The 24,380-nt window shown below is 39.6% G+C and overlaps 1 protein-coding gene across 4 annotated transcripts; it reads left to right on the top strand.

Annotated features, from left to right (window-relative positions):
* The first annotated feature begins 1,641 nt into the window (after nucleotides 1-1,641).
* LOC137982316 (uncharacterized) lies at nucleotides 1,642-10,039 on the top strand. 4 transcript variants are annotated; one of them, XM_068829391.1, is made up of 6 exons: nucleotides 1,642-1,716; nucleotides 4,334-4,408; nucleotides 5,033-5,104; nucleotides 5,453-5,782; nucleotides 7,329-7,472; nucleotides 8,325-10,039. In XM_068829391.1, exons 2-6 carry the CDS (start codon nucleotides 4,336-4,338, stop codon nucleotides 8,795-8,797), a joined length of 1,092 nt encoding a protein of 363 aa, XP_068685492.1. In that variant the 5' UTR covers nucleotides 1,642-1,716; nucleotides 4,334-4,335; the 3' UTR covers nucleotides 8,798-10,039. The 4 variants fall into 4 exon arrangements, with proteins under 4 accessions (XP_068685492.1, XP_068685495.1, XP_068685493.1 ...); XM_068829393.1 differs by lacking the exon at nucleotides 4,334-4,408 and adding an exon at nucleotides 2,516-2,593 and having other exon boundaries at nucleotides 1,657-1,716; XM_068829392.1 differs by lacking the exon at nucleotides 4,334-4,408 and having other exon boundaries at nucleotides 1,647-1,716.
* Nucleotides 10,040-24,380: the final 14,341 nt, after the last annotated feature.

Raw genomic sequence — 24,380 nt, 5'->3', positions numbered from 1 at the left:
CATTTTGAGAGAAGAGCCCCTTATGATACTAACATCAGTTGAGTGAGGGAAGGAGTGACACTTGCACTCGATGCTTCCATGCATTAGCGACTTTGGATTGTCATTTAAACCAATGGCCGCGTCCTTATAGGAATACCGTTGCCAAAGTGAGGGAAGGCTGGAAGGCAGTAGGCCACAAACTTGTTTAGAAGAGAGCCAGCCGTGGGAATGGCGGAAATACCGCAACATGGAGGAAGCTAGAACTAACTTCCAGCTGGGCTCACTAGCTCAAAGAAACCTCGGGAAAAAACAATCCAAATGGCCACAAATCACAAATAAAAAACCAGCTTCTTGCTTGTTTTCGTGGACCACATCGACGCCCGATCAATCATAGATCATCCAGAGTCAGCACAATCCTCTGTATTAACAGCAGCGAAAAGCAGTCGAGGTCAGAGGGGAGGATATTTTATGTGTAGAGAATGATTATAGAGAAGAAGTAAAGGGAATTAGCACAGCTAGCGCTTAAGGCTTACAACAATTTTGAATCTGCAGACAAATGGCACGGAAAAATCATTTCCCCATGCCGAAAACAGAGATTTCTTTTATTTTAAAAAATTTAAAAGCTCGTTACAAAAACAAAATTTTTTTATCAAAAACTCAATCATTTCCGAAAATATTTTAAGGGAAGCAGAAACCACAAAGTAATTACCCTCTCGGGGGAGACTTTTTGCAGAATAAGATCATGTACTGAAAATGTAAATTGTATCGTAAATTTGTGGATTCCAGTCGACCCTCGCGGATGTTCAATTTGCATTTGCTCAATACTTGCAAAGTGTTAAATCAAAGACGAGGTCTAAAATATATAAGCAATTCATAACACAACAACAGACAATGACCAAACTAAAACCCACCCCCCACCCTCTACCCCCTGTAGAATTAGAGTTGTCAGTTAAACGCTCTCTATATTAAATTGCCATTTGATGCAACACAACCATCCTCAGTCAAAATGTAAATAATTAATGTATCTAAATATCACAACGAAAGAACGGCAGCAGCTCGAACCATAGTTAATAGACGGGAATGGTTCACCCGACAACTTTGTTTGTTGTGGGTTTTTGTTCTCTTTTTTGGCCCTGACCGTGCACAAAGCACAATTGTTGTTTTCTCCGTACTGAGGGACTAACCAATAGAAACGTGTTGGTTACGTAATTCATGCATAGTGTATGAGCGCAAAACAAAAGATTGTGCACCGTAGTGGACTTTCCAACCTAAATCTTGGCATCTTTGTTTGCTCCTTTGATGTTTGCCGAGCTTCCAAACCAGTCCCCTCTGTTAACTATGCTCAAACGCACTTCCCAATCTATGATTACTGCTAGTAAGTTAGTAGTATGCATACGAAACGTCAAGTAAAAAATAATTTCAAAGGATGCGTTTGTATCTGATGTTTGTCACCGCTGTTTGTGTATTCTTCCTGATAAAACTGAGATGGCCAAAGAAAAAGAGTTTTTAGGAAGGGTGGCTGCTCTGATCTACTATCCTAAGGGAATTTAATGGCTTGTTCGCAATCACATGACACATATCTCATTTGCACCTGTTCCGAGAAAAAACTAGCCAGGTGTGTTTTTTAAACAACACTTTAACTTCTGAGGCCTCAAGGAATAAGTGAATGCAAATAGCATTGAAGCACCGGGCTCAAAACATAAGGAACTTTGCGGTTCTGAAACACACTTTCAACAGGTATTTCACTTCTAGATTTGTTTCAAAATAATTTAAAAGTTCAGTGAGTGTATTTGTTGTTTTAATATTTTAAAAAATACAACCACACTTTTGAATTTTCGGAACATGTTTCGATGTTTCAAACATCATCTTTAGCCACAGTGAGTGTAACATTAAAATTTTTACAAGATAATTCGTATATATATATAACTATCAATACAATGATCCTTTGTAGATTAAATGTTTGCTACAAGTACGTAAAATTCAAACGAACCAACAATATTATAGAGAACACAACTGACATAACGGTAAAAGTTTAAAAGTGTAATGCTAAACTGACATGATCAACTTGTTTGTTGAGTTCGGGTTTCAACCGCTCAATATGGAAGCTCTCCTTGATTTTGAGTTGATAGAAAGAAGTAGCATTATCAATAATTTTGAAGCAAGAAACATCACAACTATCGTGACAATTGTTTTGAAAAACTAAGATGCTTGAAAATATGAGAATTTTTGTCAACCAATTGTCAATGTACCAATACCTACATCTCCTACGAGCTCTCTACTCAGAACAAGTTATATTTACAAACAACTCGCAAATGAACAGATATTACCCTCAGAGAGCAGAAGTTTATGGAATTTGTGCCTGAATACTGAAGCGCGAGGAAATATGACCATTAAATTATAGAATCTACAAATTGTTATCTGTTGGAAAGGTAGCTTTGTATGAGTCCATTATTGGACTAATCCACTTAAGTATGCCAATGTGTTCGAGTTTTCCCAATTAAAATAAATTATTAAATATATCAAGAACTTTCGATAGGTATAGAAAAACTACAGCTAAATCGCCGTGATTATACAAAGCAGACGAGTACAAGCTAATCAAAACAAGTGTGGTAGGGTAGGTATTTTAATTAAAACAAGCATAATAGCTAACACAAAGGACATTTAAATTGGTTAGATACTTAATAACGGTTGTAGATAATTCGTTGGAGAGATTTGGAAAAGCTAAGGTGAAATGAGTCAGGTCTATGCATGATCATTGGTCATCATAAATAAAGGCATCACACTTTCTTTTCTCATTGGTTCATTTCATTTCTTAATTGTTTATAATATGAGCCAGAGGCTTAGAGATGAATTGTCTGGATTGCTTTATGAGGAAAGTTAGATGATAACAATCAGCCAGTAATTTCTTGTTTTGTTGTTGGATTAAAAGAGATTTTTAAGTCTTAATGAGAAGACTAGGGATGATATTGTAGAGTATTTCTTTCGCAAGTTCACGTCCATTACGGAGTAGTAGCTTAAAGGCGCTGTTACACTGGGCAATTTTTCGTGCAACTTGTCTCGCAACACCCGTAAAAAAACTTGTTTCGTAATGTGAGAACGTTTGTAGAAATGGCGTTGTGAGACATGCTGCACGAAAAATTGCACAGTCTAACAGCGCCTTAAGTCTTCGATTTGACATTGTTTAATTTGAATTCTTCTCATAATACAATCGTCTCGCAATTCGTTCATGTCCTCTTAACTCGGTCACCCTATAGTGACCCCAATTGTCGCGTAAAATCGTCTGGCCTTAAACAAAGTACAATCTCATGATAAAGCCTGGTTTACACTACGGCATGAGCAGAAGCCTAAGCTGTGTAAACGGGGAGTGACGAAACGAAATACTCTGGTCGCAGCTAATACCGGATGCCCGTAAATATCTCGGACATCCGGCAGGGCATGCGCACTTCTTTCAAGTTTCAACAATCGTGAGTGAGGGGAGAGAAGATATTGCTATAATGGATGCTTCCTCAGTGGATCATTTCGAAGAAGCGTTTAAAAGGCTTTGATTGCAGTTGTCGGTTACCAAACAACAAAACAGGATGGCTACGATGGGGAATGATCTCGTTGCCCCCAGGCGACGAAAACGACGGAAACGAGAACGTCAAAAGTTTGCATATGTAGTAAACTAAAACAACAGCTTTGCATTGCACGCCCTGCAAGTGCGTGTTTCATTTTTGTCCATTTCTTTGCCGTAGTCTGCAAAACAACAATGTGAAATAGCCAGATTTGAGATTTTATTTTGGACGTCAGCACTTCAGCATAAATTTTCTACGCGAAATTAAGCGCCGTTCCTACCAGTGTCATTCTTGAGGAACTACTACACCCTTGTCCTGTTAAAAGGGTTGAAATAGTCACGATGTGATTACAATAACTCGAATCTATATTTTGAGATGACATTCTCGTTGCCGTCGCTGTCATCGTTGCTTAAGTTCTGTATAAGGCCGGGACACACTAGGCGATAAGTCGCTGCGACACGTCGCAGAGACAAGACGCCGCAACAATTCGCCTTGTGTGACAATGCTAGTTTTATGAAAATCATTGTCGCTGCGGCAGAATTTTGTCGTCGCGATCAGTCCCACGAATTCAAGCCAGTTTGAATTCGTGCACCTAATCGCAGCGAAAAAAATTGCGAAAGCAGCGTTGACGTCGCACTGTGTGAACAATTCCGGCAACAAGTCTTTGCGAGAAAATATAAATAGGGAGTTTAAGATCTACGAAAAGTGTCCACTTTTAAACCAGGTGTTGCGACAAAGATAAACAATAGACCAAATCGGCTAACTCAATGTTTTACCCAATTCAAATCTTCTTGTTTAAGGAATGGAGGGGAAGGACCGAGAAACGAGCAACACGGACCGGTCAAGGAAGGAATCGTTGGGCATGGTCCCCATGCGTGAGTGACTTTAACTCGCTTGCGCTTCTTGGGTAACACGAAGGCAGACGCTGCCCCTCCTAAAATGAGACAAAAGAGAACGACTGCCACGTCGGTAACTGCTGCTAGTATAGATCCGGATACCGAACAGTCTCACTCCGAGGAGCTGATAAATTTGATGGCAAAGGTGCACGACAAACCCCCCTGCTGATGCAACTCAGTGAATGCTTTCATTCAGTTTGCGGCCGCAAGTCGGCCGGCTTAGGCAACGGAGAGAAAAGTTCTCTCCTTGTAATTAATTTGCCATAGAGTGATATCGTATGTTACTTTCCCTTGTTGTGTTCCCCTTGTAGAATTCGTGAGCAAACGTGTACTCAAAAGTTTTTAAAACTGCTCAAGTTACGCATTAACTAGCACTACTAACCCAAGAAGACACGAACTTTCTTAGTTTGCAGATCTAATCATGTTGCAAAGGCAGAGCTGTCTCCTTATTTATTTCGTGACTCCAAGAGTTGGTCGTCGGACCGGGGTTCCAACACATCACCTCTTGCACGGTAGTTCAAGACTCGCAACCAACTCACACAGAAGCTAATTGTATAAAACCATTCAGTCAATGTGGTGCAAAATAGATTTTTTGTCTTTCAGCGAACTGTGGTTGGTCTTCGCCGGTTCATTGGAGAGGTCTTCACATGAAGCTAATGTTCTTTGATGATGATGGTGATGATGATGATGTCTTTAATAAACCATAAGATAAAAAATACATATCCTATGTTACATAAACGAGAACTGTGTAATGAATTTACAATAATATGCTGTAGCTAAAAGTGAATTATGTAATTATAACAGGTTGTGTTCAAAAATGAGTCTATTTACAAATGTGTTCTTGAAACGTTCGGTGTTAATCTTTGGGCGGAGGCAAACCATGCGACGTAAATTATATTGCTGGGGTTCATGCCTCGGCAGAATTTCATTTAACGGATGATAGGTTAAAACAACAAATGGTCACAGCCTTAAAATCGAAGCGGTAACAATTTAAACACTAAATTTCACGTTATTCACTTGCAGGGCAATATTTCGCAAAGATGAACCCGCGATTTTGGTTCTCAGCTGTCTTTCTGATCACAAGGATTGGTCTTGTTAGGGTAGCTAACCAAGATTGTCACAGCGAATACTCTGTTTATGGGATGTTTCTTAGAGGCCACATTTTTAAAACAGTCAGGGTTCAATTTCCAGGGGAATGTTACATAATATGTGACCAGGATATCAGATGCCAAAGCTACAATGTCATCATTGGCAGAAACATTTGCGAGCTGAACAACAGAACGAAAGAAGCCAGGCCCGAAGACTTTTTACCCGATTCAAAGCGATTCTACATGAAGCGAGCATTCAACAGAGGTATGGAGCATTAATCATTTATCCACGGAATTCTGAGATTCCTTGTGCACCCCGGTGGGGCACTCGCATATGAAAGGGGTGGGATGATGCTCCAGGTGTTGCTTAGGTATGTAAATTTCGGATTTTGGTCTCACTTAGGGTGTTCTGGGGAAAACGCCATCATCTGACGCCCATATGTAGCCGTCAAGGTCTCGTTTGTTTTAAATATTGTCTCTTTTTGGGGTCACAAAAACCTGGGCCGGGCAAAGCCCAGATTAAACAATTAAAAATTAGCGATAGGAAAGAACGACTTTTCGGTGACATCGTGACCGTGACAACAGTTTCAAGTTCAAGTGTATTTCAACTTGAAAATAGTGACACGATGTCACCGAAACGTCGTTCTTTCCTATCGCTAATTTTTAGCTGTTTATGTTTTACGAAACCTTTGCTTACAAAGCCCAGATTGGTCTCCTTTAAGGGTTTAATTCAAAATCTCCGACAAGAATCCCCACCCCTTCATATGCCAAGTGCCCCCCTCTCCAGGACTTGTGCGTCATTCTTAACTCTTTTGTCCTTACTAGGCTACGCAATCCCCTCCCCATAATTCCTGTGCTCTTTGACTAATAACAGACAACATTGGATGAGGGAGGGGGGGGGGGGGGTCTTTTGAAAACTTAATAGCGTGGTACAAATATAGCCCTGTTTTTTCACCGATTGTGGGTAAATGGTCTATCTTCGTTTGACGTGTCGCCTGTGGCATCTCAGTCCAGTTCTGGACCCCCTCTCCTGTCACGCAATGTCGGCGTTGCGTGACAGGAGAGAGAGTCCAGGACTGGACTAGTGGCATCTATGGTTGGGAGTGAGTTTGACTCGGATAAACCTGAGGCTTAACGTTCTTATCTTTTTGCGATTCCAACCTGGAAAGTTTCTTAACATTGTTCTTCAAGTTGTGTGGTATACTAAGGTCGTGTTCTATTGGGATCAACCGTTTTTAGTTGGTTGCGTTGGTTGGGTTTTTTAGTGTTCTATTCGGAAAAAACCGTTTTCGGTTGGTTTGGTTGATCAACGTTTTCAACCGGCATCAAACTTGGTTGAAACGGTTGAAAAAGGATTGGCAGCGACCGCTGTCGTTTACGTGGGCCATTTAAAGTCTGCCGCCCGGCTCCTGACGTGTTGCTTTCCCTCGACTTGTCGACGCTGAGACTACAAACTGAGTTGTTCTTTATTGTATCATTCAATAAAAAAATCTACATTGTTAATGTTAAAGAAAAGTTAACTTTCCTGTTAGACTACAATTTTACATTTATTTTACCTTTGTTTATGCTAACCACAAAGACAAAAGCAAATCAAATGAGCAAAATAAAGCCGACGTTCTTCACAGTCTCTCAGCCTCTTATTTTCTTAGTAAGTTCTTATAAATTTTGGATCATCATCTCAGCCTGAACGTTCTTATAAAATGGTTCCAATAAAAAAAGAGAGTTTATTAAAGTGGTTTCGAGGACTTTTGCTGAATTTAAAACCATTCAATCTTAGATAGTTAATGAAGTTTTGTACATTTCGCCTGCAGTGCCATTGGGCTCAATTCAAGAGCTTCCTGCTGAATCGTGCGCCGAAATCAAAGCGAGTGAAAGAAGCAAAGTCAGTGTTGACAGCAAGCTTTGGATATACTCAGATGAAAATGCTGGTCAGCCCATCCAAGCTACTTGTCAAGGTCAGTGTTACTTATTAGTAATTTTTGTGCAAAATACAAATCTTTGAAGATCTCCTACTCCGGTATGAGGCCATGCACTAAGTAACTCAACAAATGAAAGTAAGACAGTAATGTGCAAACCTGGAGCTTTTCTCCAGGCGTCTTTGAAAATTCTTCAGTTCCTTACTTAGAGCTGCTATGACCATTCCCATATAGAAAGTCATTTCAATACAACAACTTGTTGACTTCTTCACCGGATAATTCTATTGACATGAACTCTTTTGGGCTCAACATGTCTGCCATTTAACAGCCCGACTGGCAATATTTTTCTTTTCTTCCCACGAAAACATCCTGTTTTCAAAACTAGAGAATAGAGCCATTAAGATCAAATTTAAGTTGAAGTTTATTATTCACACTTATTCAAAATGGCCTTACGGCCTTATGTGCTACCAAGCACGAAGAGGATTAAGTAAGTAAGTAAGTTATTCAAAATGGAAATTACAATGCAAGAATAAGTAAGTGAAAAAAGAAGAGAATGAGATGATAATAGGAAATTGCAAGGGAGAGTGTGTAGTGGCTAAAGACGACAAGCTTTCGAGTTGGCAACTACCACAATGCAGGTATAAAATATTGCAATCAGAGCAGGGTAGTGAGCAACAAAGATTCCAACTCGAATTCGTGGGCTTACAGTGAAAAAGGCGCAATCTATGCAAGACAGTTGTTTGTTCAAGCTACTTCTTTGTACATGCAGTCGATTGTTATCATGACAATTTTTGTTGCTGGTCGATGATGTTGCAATGGTCTCAAAAAAAACATGTATAACAAAGCGAAAGATAACTTATTTTGGTAATAAAAGAATTTTTTTATGGTTAGAGGTGTGGCAAAAAATCAACGAAGATCCGGTTTGCTTTGGAGCTCGAGATGATCAATACGGTCTCTTCCACGTGACTAAAACCGGAAATGTAAAGGCCATGAAGCTTGTGCACAGAAGTGGATCCATCAAATGCAACAGCGTTGACGACGCTTCCTACTGGAGCTGTACCAACTCAAACGGCTATGCAAGCAACACATTTATGACGATCATCACAAATGCCAACAAAAAAGCCCTTCTGCCAACAGAGCAAGATTTGAAAGCGTTCAAAGGTAGATCCCACGGCAAACACTTCTATGTCCTTGAAGGAATTAAACAAGGATCGTCAGAACTTGTTCTAAGCAGCCATTCTAGTCCATTACGTTTGTTGAAGAACCAGGAATTGCAGATATGGTATGGACAGGACTGGGTAGATTTGTCCGAGGAAAATAATAGTGGTACCACTTGCGTCGATGTATTTGCCTGGTACATGTAAAAATGAAACCTAAGTTTGCAGTAAACGAAACTGCAGTTACTGTGGCTATCGACATTTAGAAGTTCGAAAAGGTCACAGTAGTTTTTTCACCCGATAGTTTCTTGTTTCTCTTCCGTCTTTACCTTGTTGTGCACATATCAACAAAAGCAGCCAGAAATATTAAATATTAAACTAAATGCTAAATATTAAACTAAGCCAGTTTGCATAAATCATACTGGCAGTACTGCTGCAAACATTGCTTTCAGTTATCCTGTACGTTTTAAGGTATTAAGTTAGCGAATACATTTTATACATTAATAACCTGTTATTATATATGAACAATTACTGACCCTCATGAAATCCTATTGTTCTCTCTCTGCATTAAATCAACGATTGCAGTCTTGAATTAAAAATGCTAACTCAACTGTCTGAGGAAAACGGGGGCGAAGATCATAGGTTCACTTGATTTCATATCCGCAGTTCACATATGATTCATTTCATATATATCATTTCATCATTGATGCATTCCTCACGGGACCATTAGAACTCACAAATGACCAGCTCCCAACGTCAGTGGCTTCATAGCTCAGTTGGTTAGAGCGTCGCACCGATATCGCGAGGTCACGGGTTCAAACCCTGTTGCAGTTCTAAATTTTTCAGGTTTCTCTACGCACGCAATTGGAAAAATTGCGATCATAACTGCGAAGATCATAGCTTTACTTGGCGGTCTTTTTTGTTAGCAAGGAAATTATCACAGCTGTTATCAGGGGTAATATAAATACTAAACGCACTACTTCCAACAGGCTGATTTAACACTATTTCTCTTCTTTTATAGTCGGACCAAAAGTCATCAATATATCATTTGAATCATAGCAAAGCTTTTAGTATTTTGTTGGGATACCTTCACTTGTGATGTCACATTATCAATACTTCTACAGTAATTATTGCTGTAGAAGAATTTCCAGGGTTTATACTGTCTCGAAAGTCCTTGAATCTCAATTGCAAGGCTCTTGATTTGGTTTGCTTTGTTTTGAAAAGTACTTCTCAAACTCATTAATACGTCATAAGACTCTTAGCCAATCGGAGAGCCTTATTTTAGTCAGGTGCATGTGTCTTGATACCTAATGAAACTACAGATCAAGAAATGCCCGAGTTAGTTCAAAAACTGATCAACACACTGATCAAGACACTTGAATTTTAATGAACCTTTATGCTAATAAACCTTCCGGAAAAAAAAAACAAATAAACTACCGCACACAATGCATTTCAAATTTCCTGAATATTCAACATAAAACTTTCGTAGTTCCTTTTATCATTAGCACCCAGCTGGGCCCGGTTGTTCAAAAGCCGATTAACGCTAATTCCAGATTAAAAATTAACCAAAGAGTTTATTTCTCAACTCCCGAATGCTTTTCAACGCTGACAGAAGAAATAAATCTTGAAAAGCAAACATAAGCAAAAGTAACTTTCCCCAAAAAGTTGAAAACATGAAACAAAAGTTTAAGCTAATCCTGGATTAAGTTAATCGGCTTTCGAACAACCGGGCCCAGCCCTTGTACCCTTCTTTTTTCTTTCGGCGAAAATGTTCACAGCCCAATTATTTTGATATTTAGTTGAAACTGGAACGGCCTCGTTAACCGAATCACTTTCTTGGGACTCAGACGATTTTGACAGGCGAAAACGGCGTGATTCTGACTAGCTCCTGCTTATCATTCAATATTATTATTAATATGTGGTTTGGGTCGGTGTATACACCAAGAAGAGGACTATTTGTTCTTTTGTGTAGCACCCGCCTTATAGGCAAATTGATGAAATAAATTAACAGATAAATAAATTAATATAAAAATAAATAAACAATTTTGAGAAATGTCAGGGGCCCCAAACGGTAGTCTTCGATTAAATATGTGTTCGGGAGAGTAAAACTGCTCTAATAATTTCGGTTCTACGTTGCCAAACAGCTACAGACCTTTTTACTAAAACATCGGCTAAAAGACTCGCAGCCAGGTAAAGTAGTCCCTTACGTTTTCGGAAGGGATATTTTTGCAATTTTTGGCACTTAAAAAGGTCACCTGGTAGTTTTGGTTGGGTTGGAAGTTCTTAGAATGTAACTTTCACCTAGCAATTTCTGAAATTGAGATATTATTCCCTAAACTTTTCGGACACTTCAATTTTCGGCTAAGATATCTTTATACAGTTGTTATACATTACAAGGAGCCTAACAATGTCTCTCAAAGGCTTTTGTTGCTGTCGCCAATCAACTCATAAACAGAATGTACAGCTCGGTAAAGGAGCCTGTTGTAAGGCCGCCAGCAGTTTGTAATACTCCATGTTCCTTGTCATATAGTGTCCTTGGACAGGGAATATTTACTTCATGTGCACTGACCTTGTAGCGTCTGGATGATTTTTCCGATATAGTTTTTAATACTTATATACAGTAATGATAACAATATCTTTTGGGGGGAACCTGGGAATTTTGGAGAGGGGGGGGGGGGGGGGAGCTTCTTCCCCTCAAATACCATCGTGTAAACCCTAAATTTCTGCAGAAATTCATTCATTCTGCAAACATTAAATTCCACATAGTTTGCGATTCCTCTTGTCAAATACCACTGCTAGTGCTTATCAACAACTGGGATTTTATTCCCGGAGTGAACATGTTTGAATTAGCAATTGAGTGTGGATTGAATCCAGTTTGTTCGAGTACCGGATATGTCTACAAAACGGGCAAAGTTTGCGAAAATGTAAGCTTCAATTTTTTTTGGCAATGTCAGCCACTGGAACTACAGCGCATGCTCGTTTTTCTAGGCCAATTACGCAGGAGTAAGAACATTAACGATGAAAAAAAAAATGTTGACAGAATCTCATGCTTGTTTTGAGAAGTAGGGATACTGTTTAATCAAACTTCCGGTCCCTAGCGAGTGCTCAGATGTTGAATATCACTATATTTAAGTTGTTGAAAATAGCGAAGTGGGGAAACTGTTGCAGTTCAATGTGAGGCTAAATGAATTGACGATAATCAGTTTTATGATTTTCTTAGCCAAATTTCAGTGAAAAATAGCTGTGTTTAAGGTGAGTATACCATGACATAATGTAATTTCGTAATCAGAGAGTTTTTCTGTGGAGGATACATATGGCGCATCGTATTCTCAGTTTTCCAGTTTCAGTTTCGTCGGCTCTATAACATCTTTTAGCTTAAAATGAACTGGAAGCACTAAAATACAATCCAGCACGGGTTCCATCCATCGGAAAATACAGTCTTCTTGGAAAATATGGGTTTTGCTTCCACGGCTTCCGTGGAAGAAACGCAGCAAGATTTTCTTCTTGGTTATGGTTTTCTTCCGTTTTATTGCTTCAGCTATTTTTTTCTCTGTTTTATGGTCATTCTAAAAATTCTACAGCTTCTTACAATGCGGAGCCGCCGAAAACGCTGAATTACTTCAGTGATAGAGCAGTGACTATATCAAACCCCACGTCATATGACCTCTAGGGATCCAACAGGACTAACACATGTCAGAGTTGTATTTTCCTCATTTTCTCTCCTTTTTTTTAATTCGTTTTGGCTTTCATTTGTTTGATCGGTTCCTTGATAACTTATTTCTTCATCTTTTTGTTTCATAAAGAATTAATATAAATTGTGTTGAGCGAGTTTTCTTTTCATAGCCTCGGTTCACTTTACACTCGAGCGACACTGAATTCACTCCCATTTCGAGCCTAGCGTCTACCTCAATGAAGTACTGTAAAAATATAAAGCAAATTTTATTATCAACGAAGTTAAATATACTACTTATAAAGAAAAAAAAATTCTAACGGAAAATTCGCAATCTTTCAAAAGATTTTTCCTACCGGCGGTGAGCTTTCAAAAAATGTCGGCCGATTGCCGAATTTTTGTGTTCAGCAATGCGTTGGTCAAGGTGTCGGGCTGTATACCCAACATAATCTGCATCACACAGATCACATTTAAAATAATAAACAAAACATTTGTGATTCACAATTGACGGCTTGATTTGGCCCCAATTTTTTGCTCACTAAACCGGTTGTACTGTGACTAAGATCGCGTAATTGTTTCCCGACTGTATTGCCAGCCACTTGATCTTTAAATGGAATTTAAGGTCTTAAGAAAGTGCAAGGGCAAATTTGATAGCTTATTCTACGAAATGCTCTTCAAATTCGCAATGGAAAGTCCTTTTTTCACTTCCGCCATGTTGTTTGATGTGAATCACGAGTTTGAAAAAAAAAACTACGTAGAGTGTAGTTTACAGAGTATAGATTTTCTTGCAACTTAGCCAAATATGTTTCTTTCAGAGGGGCGACGCCTTTTACGTATATTTGGAGTCAAAACTAACCACATCTTCTGTAGACTCGCCACAAGTCGACCTCACGATAACCCCAGAAGTGATTTTTCGTACGCGAAGTGAATGAGCGAGCGACGAAGTCGCGAGAGGTCGACTTGTCTCGCTTGCAAAGTTTTCATTTGCGTCTCGCGCCAAAAAGGGGATGACGTCATTCGCAAGCCCTGAACTTGATGGCGCAATCCGACGAAAACAGTCGAACATGTTTGTTTCTACGAAATGGAAAGAGGAAATTTGTTAACTTTGTGCTAAAGGTATCAGAAGCAAAGATGAAATAAAACGAAAGCTTTTGTTCAATCCCGAGTCGCCGCTTGGAAAGGAGATCTCCAGTGGTATTTTCTGGACCAACACTTGTGCTTTGATTTGGGCTGATAGAAACGAAAGACTAATATATTCGAAAGATTAGCAAGTAAGGGAAAGCTTCGAATCGTCAAGAAAGTCAATTGATTTCACTCATGAAAGATCAGGTATGCTTCCGTGTAGGAGACGTACTAGACCGGGATTAAAAGATACATCTTAGTCAAACTTAAGCTTACCATTTAGCGATGCAATGACTCTCGTCGATGAATACACATGCATTTTAAAATTTTTTGTTCCATTCGAGAAAAAATGTGTTAATAGTCGTTGAGAATCGCCTCGGGACTTCCAGACACCCGTTTATACTTAAGATTTTAAATGTGTTGTCTCCTAAATAGCGACCGGCTAGAGACCAAATCTTTCGTGAGTGAAATCAGTGGAAGAATTACGAAGACGATAGCATTGCCACCCGCTCCAAGTGAACAACCAAAAGCGTACGGGACTAGTTCAAAGGTCAGACTTTTCCCAGCTCCGGTTGGAGAAGACACAAACAGATCTATGCAAGACAGATATTCTTCAATTATTTTCCTTTGATGGTCGCGTAATTTGGAATATCCGGTAGCCTTAGTAGCATGTTTGAAAATCACGCTTCACTGCGTGTGGCAAATTTTGATTGACAACTCTATCGCCTGGGGTCCACGAGGACTACTCTGATTGGCCTAGCTCAGCGACCCGTTTTTGGGTCGCTAAATTGGCGCCAATCAATTATGAAAAGTCCTTCGTTCCGCGCGTATCTAGACGAAGGACTTTTCGAAAGTCTACATCTTCTGATGCCAGGTTTTTACGCTCCTTCACGGTTTATCGAGTCTCAACCGGGAAACTTTTTCTTTTTAATGTAATTAATCATCCTACAGACACAACCGGGATACTTTCTGGATCTATCTACAGTAGTTTCGCAAAAGGAAACTGATTTTAAAATCACCATTCTGACATTTCTCCCAGAAATTACGTCCACGTGTTTGTAATTTCTGTTCGCATGAAATGTCGCTAAATTTACAGCAGTTCAAAGAACGAGCTAGAATTTAAGAGATACATGTATTCGGAAAAAACTCATTTATCTTTGAGACGGAAATAAGGTTGGAACGCGGAGACACACTGAGGGTCGTGACCAGAAATACTAAGGCCGGGGACACTTAGTTTCGTGTATATAAAGTACCAAACGATCTTACTAAATATAAAGTTTTGCTAAATATGGCGCACCAGAACATTTTCGAGTCAGCGCTTAACCCTAATTACTAAAGATCAGTGCCTAATCCAGCAGTTATTCTCTGCGTAAACAGAGTGTTGTTTATCTGCAAAGGCGGATTAACACTGTGGTTGTCTGGTATTGCCACGTAACGTCACCAAATGTTGCGCTTGTATATGTGTCACGAAGTGTCTCAACTTATTTTAGAGTATCCATTTTTCAGTCATACTCAAACTCGTCGCCATCTTGATCTTGACGAGAGGGGCTTGGGGTCTAATATCTTTTAATTTTGACGAGTCGGCCACACCATCAAATTTTTCAACCACTCGAGCAAGTAAAACTTGTTATATATAAAATTGTCCTTGTTGAGGGGGTTATGTATTCATGAAGTGCTTCCTGCTACGGGTATTTCCCATCCGCACAGAACTCAAATGTTTTGAACAAATGTTTCATTCCCATAATCATCAGCAGTTTTCTCATGGGGAATACAACTATAAAATGGCTCGTTATGAACTCATACTATGTTTACTCCAACACTGATGTCATATTCTGATAGTTCTTGCTTGTCTGCCTTCATACACAAATAAAATTTTAAAGAACTAGCTCTTTATATCTTTTAAAACGTAAGGCCTCTAAACAGAACTGCCAGTGCACATGGCTGAGAAAGCAAATGGATCCGATATCAACTCAGTTGCCGAGACAGGAACGCTGGATTCAGATGAAGACACCTTGAAAGGTGAGTTCGAGTATGCTGCTTGCTTTCAGTCTGTATGCTGATGCTAAAAGACAAACCAGGTCCGAATTCACTACTCCGGTTGTTAACAACGGCAGGTTTATTCTACATGTCCCATACCTCGAATGTTAACGCAGCCATTTCAAGTAACAAACCAGAAGGTAACGAGTACAGGAAGCGGACCCCTTGATTTGCATTCTCCAGGCATTGAAAGCTTTGGAAGAAGCATAGTTAATCGAGGAACTGGTTATGAAACCTTAAAACCTTCAAAAGCGATAACAATGTTGTCGCAATAGACCTTTTTGCAGATACGGCGGCCATTTTGATTTCTATTGTTTCAAATAGCTATTAATTTGCCCCAAGAGCATCCCATAGTGTCTTTCGATAAAATAGAAATCAAAATGGCCGCCGTATCTGCAAAAAGGTCTGATGTTGAATGTTGAATTGACTGTGACCCTGCACAATCTTTTGTTTGGGTCTCGCACGGGTTCCCAAATTAGTCGAACGATTTGATTGGTTATCGTATCGAAAAAAGGTGTGTTTTGTGCAGTGTCAAGGCCAAAAATACGGACAAAAACATCAAACAAAGGAACTTGTCGCGTTTTATAACCCTCTCCAAGCATTAACTATGGAAGAAGTAAGACCACCAATTCCTGATTCCAGTTTAATTGTTACTGCGTAATTTTCTAAAAAATAATGGCTGTCATTCACCATCATTGTTCTTTAGAGTTCTGGGAAGGTTAGCTAAGCTTCCCTGAATCTCAAATTCTGAACAAAGACAAGCAATTTAAAATTTGTCGTGGGACAAGCGGAGGATGTTTGTTATCCAATAAAAGGCAAAGATGAACATTTTACCGTTGTGTGCCGACGCTCGAGACAAAATTTTGAATTTGGTAATCTTACATCGTTTTGCATAGGAAAATAAAAATTTACTATGATGTAAACCATATTCACGTGCAGCGCGATTTTACCTCTCATTAAAACCAGCTTTGTTTTCATGTTTTTGCAAGCTTGAAGGCCGAGACACACTAGGCGACAGGTCTCTGCAACAAGTTGCTCCGTGTTTACTACTTGCAAAACAAGTCGCTGCGACACCACGCCATGTTCGGTGCACACGCAGTGATCTCGTATGAGGGGGAATGTGAACTAGGTTGGTAATTTGATATGGCTGACCATATGACGCTCTATCATTGGTTCATTTATATTTTGTCGCAACGACTTGTTGCCGGAACTGTACACACGGTGCGACAACGCTGCTTTCGATAATTTTGTCGCTGCGATAAGTCGTAGGAGTTTAAACTGGTTTGAATTCGTGCGACTGATCGCGGCGACAAAATTCTGCCGCCGCGACAATGATTTTCATGAAATTGTCCGTGTCACACAAGGCGAATTGTTGCGACGTGTCGCACCAAATTATCAAGCCGGGTCGACAAGACGAAAGTTCATTATTTGGTATTGAAGTCAAAGCATTTTGTTGGCTTCTACTAAAGCCTGGCGATAAATATTAAAAAAAATGCTTGAGATAATCTCTTCAGTTTTTGCCCGAGTGCTTTTAATTTGTTTTCTTGGGTGTAATCTTAAACTGGTTTATCTAAAGCTTTAAACCTGCTTGAACTGTCCTTCGTTGTCGAGCCAGGTGTAAAATTGTTCAACTCAGTCCATTTGGGCATTGCCTAAATGTAGGTTCGCGATTGATTGTTTGCGATGGATAACAAAATTAGTTCCCGTATTGAATCTCGAACTGGTAGCCAAATCTGTAGGGTTTTTGTGAAAGTAACAAAAAAAGACTTTGCACATCTATAATCTTGGACAAAGCTCTTGGGAAAAATTTTAAGTCTAAAGTATTCTAAGTCTAAAAAGTCTATTTGTCTCCCACCCCCTTCTCCCCGATGCCAATGTTTATAATGTGGTGAAAAATACTGTGCAAGCCTTTGGCCGTTTCTTAACCAAAATTGGATTAAGGGGAAGGGGAAAGTATGGAAAAGTTAATCCTTTATCACACATGCAACTGAGGGAATGACTTAAAGTGGTGTGTCTCATTTTGCCAAAGAGTTTTGTCCAAAATTGTAGTCTTGAAAACTAGACTTATCATTGGAGAAATGTAGCATCGCGTCCAAGTGAAACTGCAAACGACACGCTACTTCTTGTCGTTAAATCATGTAATTTCTCTTTTTCTAACATTTCACTCTTTTTGAGAAGCTCCTCGACGTCTGCAGTCTCAAGGAATCAACTAAAATCATGCACGTTTCCTTGGATTTTGGAAAAACGCCAATTTCTGCCTGACCACTTCGCCGTTTTCCGTAGACCCGATGCAATACTTCTCCATTGTCTTTACCGTGTGCTTTATCGAAAATTCCCTGGAAACTTGTGTTTATTTGGGTTTTCTTTTTAGCCAAAGCAAATGCTTTCCTGATAAAAGGGAAAGAAATATGCAGAGGGAAAGATTTTAGCGAAGCCATACGACTTTATACAGAAGGAATTGCGGTTAACTGCAAAGATGAGCTTCTTAAGGCCAAACTTTACAGCAACAGAGCGAAAGCACATTTTAGTTTGGGTGAGTTGTTTGAACTATTATCCATGCTTTTCTCAGGGGGGAGGGGAGAAGTGGGTCGACTCGTACAACTGGCGACAAATTTTTAGCGCAAAATTACAGCGGTCAGCGGATCTTGAAGAAAGTGTTGGGCTGTGTAAGCGAACGATTTAGAACTTTCGCAACGCCAGCGTGTTAAAAGTTCTTAGGCCTTTTTACAACTTCCAACTCGCAAACATCGGAAAAATCAGTCTTGTAAGCCAGTTTCATGGGAGTACTTGGACGAGCATAGGATGGAGGCTGCTTCCACACTAGCCTCCATTACATGCTCGTCCCAGTCTAACTGCGTGAGATTATACAAAAACCAAAAGTTGATAGTAAATTGCAAATCAAAGAAAATTATGTACCAAGCTCATAGACAATTTTACAGTTGTAGCTAGGTTTCCTGGCCTAAGAATGGAAGCGAGGCTGCTGGTACCCTGCTTTGATACAAAACTTCGTGCTTTTGTAATGTTAATGTAGACTAATGAGAATTACAACAACACAATTTACATGATAAAAGCAGCGAGGTCTGTATCAATACAAGGTCACCGGCAGCTTCGCAGCCATTCATAGGCTAGGTCACTGATCAAACAACTGTAAAATGGCCTATTTCCTCCAAATTGGTATCTGGTTACATGCGAATACTCTTTGGGAAGCCTAATATGAACGCTGGTCGAGTCGCTTAAAAACGCCTTGTTCGGAAGACGACGTGATGCCGTGATGAGGGTGTTGGATTGACTTGCGTTTTGTGCCTGGTTCCAATCCGGCTCCGATCCCTTTTGGCCTCGAATTTGGAGGTTCCGAGGTCAAGTCTACCATGCTTTGTAACTAACCACCTGGTCGCATCTTTAGCCTCAATAATGCATACATTTATTCTCACCAATCATCTATAAGAGGACAGACCCATAGCGGACGTCACCATCAAAATCTTTTTAATTCTTTATTTTATACTGAACCTGAACAAATAGATTCCATGTTGCCGTTTGTCTGTTCTGTAATACCGGTAGATCACAGAAGACGTCAAAGTGTGGTAAGAACATCAGTGATACACTCCACTATCGCCTCGTGTGCAGCTTTTTTGGTTCTTACCACAATTTGACGTCATCTGTGATCTATTACTGAACGGACACACGGCAACAGGCATTCTACCTGTTTAACATACGCTAGCCTTCGTTAGCCCCCTGAAGAAGACCCAAGGCTCAAAACGCCACCTCGCAAATCTTTCTTAAGGTGGTTTATTTACCTTCCTTAACTCCCTGGATAAAAGCGAATTTTTCGTGTTACACTCCCCACCGACGCATGCGCAGCACCAGAGTTTCTTTTGAACCCAACTCCATCCTTCCTTAAACATGCTACATTTAAGGTGGCTCAAAACAGTTTCAACCTTCGAAGACACTCCCTTCAGAACAAATCACGCGACAACACTGTATAGCAATGTTACGGTACCATATGAAACATCGATTATTTTTAAACAAGATGTAGTCATTATTGTGATGTAATAAGTTGCCTTGGCAACGAAAAGGCCCGGCAAAAACACCCTATATTTTGGATTTATTTGCTCGTATCTCAAAAAGGAACTGGTGACCCCCATTTTTTATTGTTGAAAAGTGATCAGAAGGCCAAGACGAAACTTTCGGCCGATTTGGAAAATTTCTGTACTGGAGAATCAGAGCCACCTTTAAAAAAAATCACAAAATTAAGGTGGCTCTCAATCCGCTATACAGATTTTTTTTTTAACTTTGCAGAAAGTTTCATCTTGACCTTCTGATTACTTTTCAGAAATAAAAAATTGGGGTCACCGAGTTCGTTTTTGAGATATAAGGAACTAAAGACAAAGTAAAGAGTGTTTTTGACAGGGCTTACCCGTTGCCACGGTGACATATTACGTCACAATAATGACTGCATGTTGTTCAGCAATAATTCGTGTTTCATTTGGTACCACAACATTGCTAATACATGATACTGCGTTGTAGTGCCAATCCTTTTAATAAGAGCGTTACTTGGAATCGTTGAAACTGGTTTGAGCCGACTTAAGCGAAATGAACTTTTAATATAAACGAAGTATTAAGATTTACAATAATCCTCTACAAAAAAAAAAAGAACGAAAACAATACGGTCTCCTCGGCTTTATGTGAATCCGTAAATCGAATCCCTCCGTTGGCTTGCCAAATGCTTTAGAATAATATCTGTTGTTTCTGCCCAAAGTTCTCATCGTCGTTTCTTCTACAGGGAATTACATTTATTCGCTGGAGGACGCAAAAGTCGCTACTGAGTTGCAACCATCTCTTGTGTTGGCGTACTTAAGCGGTAAGAACAAGGGAACATTATTGTTGTTGATACAGTAGAGTAACATTTGTCCATTTTATACCAAAAGACATTTTGTGAGATATTTGCAAGGTCAGAGGGATAAATAGTTCCTTTTATTGAAATCGACCTCCCTTAAATATCATACCATGCATGCATTGACTTTAATTTAGTACTAGTCTAATCCTCCCTCAGGTACAAGGAGGCTTTAATAGGTCAGTTTCGTATTGGCTTGTATCGAGCATGAAATGGAGGCTAATGCGGGGGATTTCTTTTCACCTGGAAATGATGTCACCCGCATTAGCCTCCATTTCATGCTAGATCCAGTCTAACCGTGAGAATACGAAACTGGCCTATTGAGGATGCCGAAAGCCTCGGTTACAAGTTTTTTTCATGATAAAATGAAACTATAAGCTAACAGAACAATGTTTCTTATTTGAGGACGTATATATACGTTGTTGGTCGTTGCGTGACAAAACATAGGACGTATATATACGTCCTTGGTAGGACGTTTTGGGGATATTTAAATAACATTAACAAGGTGGTTTATCACATGACGTCACGGACACCATGTTAGTGTCTCCAAACAGAGATACGGCGGCCATGTTGGTGTCTCGACCCAATCCTCCCGGAATTGAATTCTTTTATTATGCGTTTTCATATGCTGATCACGTGAGTGCAAATCAACAAGTGCATGATACACTAAAGGACAACTTGAAATCAGTTTGTAGTCGAACTTAGTATACCACACAACTTTAAGAACATGTTAAGAACGTTTTCAGGCTCGAATCGTCAAAAGAATAAGAACGTTCAGCCTCTGCCCCAAAATTAGAAGCTCTCATAAAAAAGAGTATAAATTCAATTTTTAGTGTGACCGGACAAATACACATTTGGTTTCAAGCTATAGCAAAGGCGACTGAGCGATGTTCTTTTGGCTTTTCCTAATGGCTTCTCTCTTTTGGACATTTTGAGAGAAGAGCTCCTTATGACACTAACATCAGTTGAGTGAGGGAAGGAGTGACACTTGCACTCGATGCTTCCATGCATTAACGACTTTGGGTTGTCATTTAAACCAATGGCCGCGTTCTTATAGGAATACCGTTGCCAAAGTGCGGGAAGGATGGAAGGCAGTAGGCCACAAACTTGTTTAGAAGAGAGCCAGCCGTGGGAATGGCGGAAATACCGCAACATGGAGGAAGCTAAAACTAACTTCCAGATGGGCTCACTAGCTCAAAGAAACCTCGGGAAAATACAATCCAAATGGCCACAAATCACAAATAACAAACCAGCTTCTTCCTTGTTTTCGTGGACCACATCGACTCCCGATCAATCATAGATCATCCAGAGTCAGCGCAATCCTCTGTATTAACAGCAGCGAAAAGCAGTCGAGGTCAGGGGAGGATATTTTATACGTAGAGAATGATTATAGAGAAGAAGTATAAAGGGAATTAGCACAGCTAGCGCTTAAGGCTTACAACAATTTTGAAACTGCAGACAAATGGCACGGAAAAATCATTTCCCCATGCCGAAAACAGGGATTTCTTTATTTTGAAAAATTTAAAAGCTCGTTACAAAAACACTCTTTTTTTATCAAAAACTCAATCATTTTTGAAAATATTTTAAGGGAAGCAGAAACCACAAAGTAATTACCCTCTCGGGGGAGACTTTTTGCAGAATAAGATCATGTACTGAAAATGTAAATTGTATCGTAAATTTGTGGGTTCCAGTCGACCCTCGCGGATGTTCAATTTGCATTTGCTCAGTACTTGCAAAGTGTTAAATCAAAGACGAGGTCTAAAATATATAAGCAATTCATAACACAACAACAGACAATGACCAAACTAAAACCCACCCCCCACCCCCTACCCCCTGTAGAATTAGAGTTGTCAGTTAAACGCTCTCTATATTAAATTGCCATTTGATGCAACACAACCATCCTCAGTCAAAATGTAAATAATTAATGTATCTAAATGTCACAACGAAAGAACGGCAGCAGCTCGAACCACAATTAATAGACGGGTATGGTTATGAAACCCGACAACTTTGTTTGTTGTGGGTTTTTGTTCTCTTTTTTGGCCCTGACCGTGTACAAAACACAATTGTTGTTTTCTCCGTACTGAGGGACCAACCAATAGAAACGTGTTGGTTACGTAATTCATGCATAGTGTATGAGAACAAAACAAAAGATTGTGCACGGTCGTGGACTTTCCAACCTAAATCTTGGCATCTTTGTTTGCTCCTTTGAAGTTTGCCGAGCTTCCAAACCAGTCCCCTCTATTAACTATGCTCAAACGCACTTCCTAATCTATGATTACTGCTAGTAAGTTAGTAGTATACATACGAAACGTCAAGTAAAAAATAATTTCAAAGGATGCGTTTGTATCTGATGCTTGTCACCGCTCTTTGTGTATTCTTCCTGATAAAACTGAGATAGCCAAAGAAAAAGAGTTTTTAAGAAGAGTAGCTGCTGCTCTGATCTACTATCCTAAGGGAATTCAATGGCTTGTTCGCAATCACATGACACATATCTCATTTGCACCTGTCCCGAGAAAAAACTAGCCAGGTGTGTTTTTAAAACAACACTTTAACTTCTGAGGCTTCTAAGAAGTAAGTGTATGCACATAGCATTGAAGCACCGGGCGGTTCTGAAACACACTTTCAACAGGTATTTCACTTCTAGATTTGTTTCAAAATAATTTAAACGTTCAGTGAGTATATTTGTTATTTTAATTTGGCAACCAATTGTCAATGTACCAATACCTACATCTCCTACGAGCTCTCTACTCAGAACAAGTTATATTTACAAACAACACGCACATGAACAGATATCCTCAGAGAGCAGAAGTCATGGAATTTGTGCTTGACGAGGTCGGAGAATGTAAGATTATCTAAATTAAAGGAAATACTGAAGCGCGAGGAAATATGACCATTAAATTATAGAATCTACAAATTGTTATCTGTTGGAAAGGTAGCTTTGTATGAGTCCATTATAGGGCTAATCCACTTAAGTATGCCATAGTGTTCGAGTTTTCCCAATTAAAAGAAATTAATATATAGATTTAGCCAGGCCTAAAAGCGGAGCTCCCGGCTTGTTTATTCGTACTGGCTATAGGATTAGTGAAAATAAAAGGCTTTGGAACTGTCCGCCTCTTGGTTTTCCCGGAAATTGCTTAATTATTTCATTTTCTTCGCTGCCTAACTAGTGAATTCCATGGTTAATTTCACCTGAAAAACCAACTGATCGCATAAATCACGAAGGGATGACTGTGATATCGATTTTTCCAGCGAAATCTACTGTCGAATTCACCAGTTAGGCAATTAAGTTTTCTTGAATCGCAAGAGTTTGAAAAGAAAACAAGCAAATCCTCAGCAAGCGAACGGAAAAGGAAAGAAGCCATTTCAGAGTCGACTGTCAAAAGCCAGCGAAACGGAATCACGCTAAAATTAGAACTCACAGACGTACACGGGACGAAAAATTGGATTTACATAGCGTCAAATGTCTTGTCAAAGGCGCGATAAAGACCGCGTTTGTTACAGCTTTACATGCCTTTAACGCGCGTCAAATATTATCTTTGCGGTTGCCTTTGCAGGGGGGTCTCAGGTGGTAAAGGCCGTTTTTACTACAGTTTTACACCCAACCTTTGACAAGCGCCAAAGGTGTTATTTGACAAACCTTTGTTACCCTCACAAAGGTGTCGTCAAAGATGTCTCAGCTTCAATTCAAAGACTTGGCAAAAGCGTTGTCAAAGACGTCTGAGATTCAGTTCAAAGGTTTGACAATGGCGTGGTCAAACATGTCTGAGATTCAGGTTAAAGATTTGACAAAGGTGTAGTCAAACATGTTTGAGATTCAAGTCAAAGATTTAGCAAAGATGTAGCCCAAGATGTCTTGGGGTGTATTTATAGCTGTTGGCTTGAAGCGCTGAATTAAAAACTCCGATCTCTGGACTACTTTTCCTTAATCAGGACGGTAGAACAAAAACTTCTGAATTTTTCCAGCCGTAAAAGACACCGTTCAACTCAAACAACTGTCCATCATAAATGTACTTGAGTCTCAATTGAAATGTTTTTCAAATATCTGAAATATGTCTAGAGTGGCATTTCTG

This window comes from Montipora foliosa, chromosome 13, assembly GCF_036669935.1.
Source record: "Montipora foliosa isolate CH-2021 chromosome 13, ASM3666993v2, whole genome shotgun sequence".
Classification (NCBI taxonomy): domain Eukaryota; kingdom Metazoa; phylum Cnidaria; class Anthozoa; order Scleractinia; family Acroporidae; genus Montipora; species Montipora foliosa.
Note: the sequence above shows the minus strand (reverse complement) of the source record. Positions and strands in the feature narration are given on the sequence as shown.